Consider the following 8,994-nt stretch of genomic DNA (forward strand, 5'->3'; position numbering starts at 1 on the left):
ACTCGAGGATTTGGAGCATCTGCCGGGGATGCAATATTTTCTCCAAACAGATCCCCGAGTATCCAATCGAGGCTTTCCAAAGAAGATAAACTTACTCTTCCATTTTCGTCCCTCCTTTACAATCATATTTCCGCGTTTTGTGAGATACATCACGGTTCCCAGTTATGGCGAAACCAAAAAGTTTCTCTTGACGCGTTCGATCCTTGAGAACCGCCGTCCGTTTTATCTGAAAAATTTTCGAGCTTGTCATCCTATAAACTTCTAATCAGCGTGCGAAATCAAGAAGACGTAAGGTGTCTTTTCTACTTTGACGACCAAAAATGGATCTTCGAGAATTTTTTTAGAAAGGAAACTAATGGAAATGAACTTTGGAGGATATGTAAAAATTGTATTTATATTGGTATACATAAAGCCAAGTAGATTTTTAATCAGAAGATTGTTACTTTTGTCTACATTGAAGTAGTCGATAAAGATTGAGAGATACAGAAAAGAAAAACAGCACCGTCTGAAAGGTAGAGTTTCAATTTCTGCAAAAGATTCTCCGCTTTCTTAATCCATAGCAATCGAATCTTGCGACTATCGACTTAGTGTAAAACTTCACACGAGTGTAGGACAACTATAGAAGATGCTTGCCAAGTTTGAAGTTTCTGGTACTAAGGGTCCCGTTTCGAAGTCGGTAGACTTGCCAATTTTAGAAATTTGTTCACAATATTTTTCTGCATCTTCTACCTCTTAGCAATTTTCCATTCCAAACCCTTCCTGAGAACACGACACAAGATAAATAAATTCTTCAATCAATTCTTCAATTAAGAAGGGAATGAAAAGTTATAAAAAGACGACAGCGACCACAAAAGATGAATCAACTCGTCTCTAATTGTAAGGTTAAAAATTAAAATCGCAAATACAGTGATTTCTCTATATATGTCGCCACGGCCCGGATGATAAACGTCACTGAGGAATGTAAACATGGCTCGGGTATGTCTCTTGGACGATACAAGACCTGTGTTGTTGACATATATCGAGAGTTCACTCTAATTGCTCAGAGAAGCCAATTTTTGAAGTAGCCGAGGTAGCAACATCCTCAAACAATCAATCACGAGGTTCCCCAGTCAATTACTATGTCAAAGATTAAAATCGCATTGCTCAGAAAAATCAATTTTTGGAGTCGCCAAGTTAGCAACATCCTCAAACAATCAATCACGAAATTCCCTAGCTAATTACTATGCCAAAAATGAAAATCGCAAATTATTGCTCAGAGAAGTCAATTTTTGAAGTCGCGAAGTTAGCAATGTCATGAAACGATCGCTCGCGAAGTTCTCTAGAAAATTACTACGTCAAAGATTGAAATGACAACAAACTGCTCGATCGAGAGAGCGAATTTTTGAAGTCGTCGAGGTAGTGATGTCTTCAAACGATCGCTCGCGAGTTTCCCTAGCGTAGAAACCCGGAGATCCATGTACCGCGTCGAATCGCTGGCTCCGCGGAGAAGAGCCATTAGGTTTGCGCTCGGAGATTCAGGGGATGGAAGGTGTAACGCCGCTAAATCCGTCACGTCAGGTGGTGCTGTGCTTCGAGCGGATCTTCTGGGACCCGACCGCCAATTTGTTCGGCCACGTGGGCAGCACGACCGCGTCGCGAGGCGAGCTTTTCCTCTTCTGGAACTTGTACAAGGCGCCGGTGTTGCTGGCCCTGGTTGCTGGAGAGGCGGCCTGCGTGATGGAGAACGTCAGCGACGACGTGATCGTCGGACGTTGCATCGCCGTTTTAAAGGTAACGTCGAAACACGAACGCGCAACTTGCCAATCTTGCTGGACAAAGTTCTAAACAATTTGCTATCATGATTTTGCTACGTCCATTCGCTGATACACATTGAACCGTGTGAAACTTGAACAATGATCACTGGACTGCGGATTTTATTCTTTACTCTTCATCGAAAGAGGATGATCTGTCTATGGCCCACCTGGGACAACTCACTGCTTCTTCAGGTTCTCGCGTGTATAGTAACGAAGACGAGACAAGTTTGCTCAAAACGAGATTTGTCCAGCTCGATTGGCATAGCTCCCAGTGGCTGTCCACGAGGGATCAGCTGCTCAGGAGTGATTTGTGGGTTATAACTGCGGATGGTTCTGATCGGTTTGACTTTTCAGGGTATTTTCGGGAACCAAGTGGTGCCTCAGCCTCGGGAGAGCGTGGTGACGAGATGGAGGGCGGACCCGTGGGCAAGAGGATCGTACAGTTTCGTTGCGGTCGGCAGTTCCGGCAGCGATTACGATCTGTTGGCAGCCCCGGTCGCGCCGACGCCCACCCCCGGCGCCCCACCCCCGCAGCCGAGAGTCTTTTTCGCAGGTAAATATTTAGCGAGCGCGTTATTCCGAGCGGCCACTTATTCCTCCGGCTCTTTTTCCTGCGGGAAACAAAGTCAACCAGGTTCTCCGTGGGTTTCGGCCGCGGAACTCGGTGGCAAGTTTTATTGCCGGCCCGGAGCCGAGGCCGTTTCGTTTCCGAGAGAATGCGCTTTTCTCTCTATTCTATCTTCCTCCTCCTCCTCTCCCCCCTCTCGGCCAGTCCTTTCTCTCCTTCGCCTGGTTTTCGACTCCGACTCCACCGAGACGCTTTAGAAACCCGACGGATTTAAATACCGGCCGGCAATGGGTTTATTGAATCGTTCTATGAAACAATTATTGTGGCGCGCTCTAGCTGCTTTCGGCGCGCTTTGTTCGCCCACCCCGTATACGCTCGGCGCGCGCTCTTGTTCAATCCCGCCTCTAGTCGGCGGTTGATTAAAGCCCGCTCTGAAACTATGATGAACGCGTGCCGTTTCTAATCCTCTGTACTCCGATTTTTCCGACGGGCGCCGGACAAACGCGCCCCGGGATACGAAAAGAATTTATATTAGAGTATCCGGGGATCGCAATAAACATCTTGGTTGCGCGCGGGTCAATAGTTTTTCTCGCGCCCGAACTCTAACCAAGCTGGGAAATCAGACTTGCGAAACGAAAATAGCAAATGGACTTTTGAACCTGCTATTATTAGGAGGTTCCATAAGTAATCAATTATTTTTAAATCTAAAACGAACTTTGTAGAAAATTCAAATTTTTATTTCTTAATTCCTATATAATAATTAATTCCTATAATTTAATTTCTATATAATATCCATGATTATCTAGGACAGTTTGCCATCGTTCCTGCAAATTTTCAATTCCCCTCTTATAGAAATCCAGGGTTCGTGAAGCAAAATATGACTCAAGGTGTCTCCTTGCATCTTCTATAGAAGTGAATGTTTTATTTCTTAAATAATGCTCCAGAGATTAGAAAAGACGATAGTCAGAGCCACCATTTTATTACAGGGTTGTAAAAAAAATTATACTTTTTAGAATATTTTGAACGCAGGTTGCTTTACCGAAAACTGTGAAAGAATACGTGTTTCCTGTTCGACGATCGGCACAGAACTAAAGACAAAACAAATTCTTTGCATATATTTGATTACTTATGGGCCCCCCTAATATAATGGATTTTAAAAATCTAATCAATTTACCCAGGTTGTTACCAAAAACGGGAAAAAGTAAACGCGGAAAGGGGAATTCAAAATGTGGAACACAATATTTTTGGAATATAAATCCAACCCAACAGTAGCAGAACTGGGTGGATTCATTCTCTGCCGGAAACCTTAATTTTCATGCAATTATTAATTGACAGAGTTTTTGTACTATTTTTTTTTGCAATTTTAATTATCCAATGCCGACTGTGTATATTCATGCTTCAGCTACAAGAAGCTTGTTAATAGAGTTTTTAACGATTTTACTGCGTCGAAAATATGTTTAATAATTCTGCTTTGAGATGCGATATCGGAAGAAGTTATTAACAGCATTATTCGGTTAAAATGATTGAGGATGATTCAAACCTTGTACTGCTATTATTGTACGGTGTGTTAAGAATTTCTTAGTTAATTATCTTCAGCGGCTTGAGGGATTATTAAGTAATTACCAGTGGATAAAGTGTTGATACGAAACAAGTATAAAAGCCATAATATCATTGGAGAAGTATGGTCAGAACGGTTTCATACTTTCCGAGGAAGTTATAAGTAGACTGGGGATCTTTACACAAACTTCTGCTACAAAGTACGTTATTCTACGAAGAATAATTTCCTGAAACCAGACCGAACGAAACATTGATTTTATCAGCTCAAGTGTTTCTTATACTAAAGATAAGTGTCTTTCATTATTGGTTATAAAATCATTTTCCCTTGTTTCTTTGCTTCAAATTTTGCAAAAGAGGAAAAATTAAACAGTAAGTCTTCAAAAAAATTGATGCAGAAAGAGTTAAGCCCATTTTGCCATATTGTCTGGGCCCTCAGTGGTAGCTAGCATAATTTTCTCAGATCAGACAAATTTTGCAAAAAAGAAAAAACTGAACAATAAGTCTTTAGAAAAATTGATGCTAAAAGAGTTAAGCCCATTTTGTCACATTGTCTGGACTCTCAGGGGTAGTTTTCTCAGATCAGAGAAATTTTGCGAAAAAAATAAACTGAATAGTAAGTCTTCAGAAAAATGGATGCAAAAAGACTTATGCCCATTTTGCCATATTGTCTGCACCCACATGGGTAGCTATAATAATTTTCTCGGATTATAGAAATTTTTGCAAAAAACAACTGAATAGTAAGTCCTCAGAAAAATTGATGGAAAAAGCCTTAAGCGCATTTAGCCATATTGTCTGGGCTCTCAGGGGTGGCTAGTGTACTTTTCTCAGCAACGATGGACCAGTCTCGGTTTTTCTCGTTCCAGGTGAGCACACCATCCGAAATTACCCAGCCACAGTGCACGGAGCCTTTCTGAGTGGTTTACGCGAGGGTGGACGCATCGCGGACCAACTTTGTGGCAGCCCTTATGCACCGCCAACAATTCCGGCAGCTGCACCGCCATCAACGGTCATCCCGTCGGCCACCACCGCCACCAGCTCCACGCCTTAATACTCCCATAATGAACACCATGTTCGACGAGACCGTGTCACCTTCGCTCAGACGACGAACAGAGAGCAGCGCCCGGGAAACTAAACCCTCCAAGACGTTCATTCGCGACAAACCCGGTCGCTACTTACCACCTTACGATTTTAACTGTCGACGCTCATTTTAATCAACCCGCGCACGAACGATCGGGTGCGATTTTTAGATAAGGAAAACTGTACGACAATGTCCACTAACCCCCTCCCCTCCACCCGATCCGTTCGACGCGGGTTTTATCCTCTGCTGCGGTCCTCGACTATGAACAAATTAGCGAAACGATGTAATAAATGCTTCATTTGGTATCAACCAAATTTAATGGCGATTTGATTATTGTAGAAAGGTGTAGAATGTAGGAAACCAATCGGTCTTTCAAGCCTAGCGAAAGTTGTATACAGTTTGTGATTTCCCAGAGCTAATCCTTGGCTTCTGAGGTTTCATCAATTTTTTAATCAATTGGGAGTCGAAGTAGTACTTAGTTAGTCACGGCGAGTCCGAAAAGCCAATAATTATAGCAAATTGATGAATATAAATCGCACGCGTCTAGCTGGTCGATATCCTTCGGGAGGATCGGTAAACTTGGGTGTTTCTTGCGCTGGACGTGATTGTGTTTATTTCGACATCGCCCGAGTTCTAGTTATTGTAAATTTAAAGCGAAAGGATCGAAGGTCCTTGTAAACGATCAATTTATTTTCATACCGCTCAAGTTCTGCTGTTCGTATTTCTGCTCGAGCGTGATAAAAAGGATTGAAAATCCTGCTAAACGGTTGTCCTAATTCAACATTTCCCGAGTTATAATGTTCAATCTCGAAGAGGATTGGAAATCCGAATAAACCGTTGCTTTATTTCGTCATCGTCGAAGCCTAACAATTCAGATTCCTCGTTCGGCGTGATTTAAAATCAAAAGAATCAGTATTGAGCAATCAGCCTTCATCCCACCGACGCCATAGACCTCACAGGACCCACGGGATGTATTCAATGAATTACTCTGAATAGTACAAAATACGCGTAACGATTACCAATCCATGAACTGACCAATCATCTCGATTAGAGCAACCGAGGACCGCAGCAAGAGCGTACGCTAAGTTCATTAGACTAGATACCGTGCTTCATTCCGCATCGTCCAGAGCCCCTAGTTTTTACATTGCTCTAGAACAGTTCCGTTCCCGGAATTCTCTTTTTTTTTTACTCGCTTCACGCTATTACGCATACTTCACAAACGTCCCCGCCCGGACATCCCGGCCTAGGTACGATGCTTCCGTCGCTTCTCACATGATCTCCGAATCGTCGCCGGGTTTCACATCTCGAGGACATCCGGTCCGTTCCGCAGGACCAGAGGATTCCTCGTCCTGGCGAGAACCGTCATTAGCTGGAACGTTTGCGGATCGACCCGAGAACGAAGTCCTGCGGATTCGACAATGGGACACCTGGAGAGGAAGACTAGGAGACTATTTCGTTCAACGATAATCACTTTCGTGGCCGTCCGAGGAGTCCGATCGATTCGGAGTGTTTCGACAGGATCATGACGCCGCGTGAACGCACAGCCGACGGTCGAATCCTCTAGACCTCGGATCAACGGTGACCCGGGTTCTCAGAAGCTGCGGGCTGGTGTGTTAATTTTTCGTTATATCGGCGATTTAATTGAAAAGCGGAGTCAGTTCGCGGATAGGTAGAGATAGATAAGGAAATAGACGTGTAAAGGCTCGAACGGTCCTGAGCTAGCTGAGGAGCCTGCGGGAGCCGAGGGTTAGGCGATTCTCTTCGGATCCAAGTGACTCTCGTCGGTCGGCGCGGCGTCTGTAGATGTAAGAGCCTCGCGGTCGGTCGAGATTGTGAGACCGAGCGCACGTGACAATGTATAATAAAGACAATGAGAAGTTTCTATGGAAGTTTGGTGTCTCCGTTGCGAATGATCAATCGCCGAATCAGCCGCCGTATCGTAATCTGGGACTTATAGTCTGCTACCCACCGACGTCGGTAGGCAACCAACGGGATCCGCGCGCCGAGCCGACGGTAATGCCTCGATAGGATCGTTGTGTGGTCGTTTCGAGCCATTTCGACGAGGATCCGCCGATGATCGAGTGACGGGGCCCATTGTGACGAACGTCTCGAATCCCAGCGTGCACGTCACCCTCGAGCCTCGTTCTCACCGTTGTCCGAGGAACACTTGGGGGTACGCTAAGCTGCGCAATAAGAAATGTCAATGTCTCAAGAGAGGATTCCTGGCGACTATTCGCGGGCGGAACTAGGTGAATTCCGCGACTCCAGTTTCCCTCTTACGATGGTTCGCGCCGAGAACCGACTTCGGCCCGCGACAAAATACCTCCTCCTTGGCTCTTTTCACCAACCAACGCCTCTTTCACCGAGCTAGCTCCCTTTTCCCTTCGATCACCGGGAATCACGCAGCTTTTCTCCGTGCGAGACCCCCGGTTAAGAGAGAACGCGCGCGGCGACACACGCGAACCAGCCTTTAGGGCAGGAAGTAGGTCATGCCGAGCCGCGAATTTGTCGAGCTACTTGTCCGAGACCGTCAAGGATGGAGGGATATTTCCAAAGATCGATTTTCTTTGACGGCCGCCCTACTCGAACCCTTTGACGCCTTTCATTTTATGGGCATTTTATGAGTCTGGCTTGTCCAAGGGTACTTGCCACGGTAGTCCTGGTCTATAGAGGCACTTGGGGAACCTGATCGTGAGCTTTATCCAGGCAGAATCATTTTTTTTAAAGAATTTTTCATTTCTCTCTTTAGCTCGCCAGCTTCTTGAGCTTCTCATCGAAGGTCGTAGGCATTTTTTTAAATGAGAAGATTGGATCGAACAGTTTGAGGAATTAACGACACCTTTCCTGCTATACCCTCTTCAAGATCTGCTCGGTTTTTGCTTATCTACAACTTTTTGGGGACCAGACATGGTAAATCTGGTTAATGAGGGACACTTTAGGGACCTGATCGTAACCATTATCAAGGCAGAATATTTTTTTTAAGAATTTTTAATTTCTCTCTTCAGCTCGTCAACTTCTTGAGCCTCTCGTCAAAGGTCAGAGGCATTTTTTAATGAGGAGACTGGATCGAACAGTTTGAGGAATTAACGACACCTTTCCTACTATACCTCTTCGAGATCTGCCCGCTTTTTGCTTATCTACAACTTTATGGGGACCAGATATAGTAAGCCTGGTTAATGGGGGACACTTTGGGGACCTGATCGCGATCATTATAGGGAAGGATGATTTTTTAAGAATTTCCTACGTGCTTGCTCTCTTCGGTTCGCCAACTTCGTAACTATATTAAAAACCAAGGAAACGTTGCAATACAGAGACAGGTTCGATCAGTTTAAGCATAATTCCGTAACTATTAACACCTAACCTACAACACGTTTCACAAAGAAACTTATCATCTGCCGCTGGCAATTCTAACACTTGCGGAACCATAACCCAGATCATGGTAAGTTACAAATAGCAAGAAACGTTGGGAATTGGATGTAAGGGCGGTAACGATTGCACTTCTGAACTTAGGTTTGTGTAAGAACAATCAGGCAGCACCTGATCCTTGCTCGGACAGTTCTGGGTCACTTGTGACCCGTAGCTTACGAAAAAAGTACGAATTCATCTATTCAGTCTTCTATATTTTCTTCGCAAGCTTTTCCCCAAAATCTAAAAATTAAATAAAAGTAATTAATAAAGATGTGAGCTACTTCCAAGCTAAGAAAAAAGCGTGCAGTCGACGGAAATCATATTGAACATAGTTAATCCTTAGCATTTCGACTACCACACCAGCAACCTCAAAAAATCCATAAAAATTTATTTAGTGAAATAAAAATTGAAAAGTAGATATGTGTACACCACGGAAAGATGGTATTTTAAATTTTTTTACATTTTGCAGACCCTAACCACGTTCCGTGGACCGAGCACATTAAACCAAAAATTAATTCTTACACCTAGAAAATTTAACAATTTGTAGATCAGAAAGAAGAATTATTTTTTTTGCATTACAATATGTGGGG

At 43.9% G+C, this 8,994-nt stretch overlaps 1 protein-coding gene across 1 annotated transcript in view; it reads left to right on the forward strand.

The window, feature by feature from the left end:
- Su(var)3-3 (lysine-specific histone demethylase Su(var)3-3) overlaps positions 1 to 6,421 on the forward strand; it is a 207,310-nt gene extending 200,889 nt beyond the window's left edge. The window contains exons 12-14 of the mRNA XM_076805678.1: positions 1,558 to 1,770; positions 2,148 to 2,346; positions 4,782 to 6,421. Coding sequence (XP_076661793.1) covers positions 1,558 to 1,770; positions 2,148 to 2,346; positions 4,782 to 4,966 — 597 coding nt within the window. The 3' untranslated portion in view covers positions 4,967 to 6,421. The remainder of the gene's footprint in view (positions 1 to 1,557; positions 1,771 to 2,147; positions 2,347 to 4,781) is intronic.
- The last annotated feature ends 2,573 nt before the right edge of the window (positions 6,422 to 8,994 follow it).

This window comes from Halictus rubicundus, chromosome 2 (assembly GCF_050948215.1).
Source record: "Halictus rubicundus isolate RS-2024b chromosome 2, iyHalRubi1_principal, whole genome shotgun sequence".
Taxonomy (NCBI): domain Eukaryota; kingdom Metazoa; phylum Arthropoda; class Insecta; order Hymenoptera; family Halictidae; genus Halictus; species Halictus rubicundus.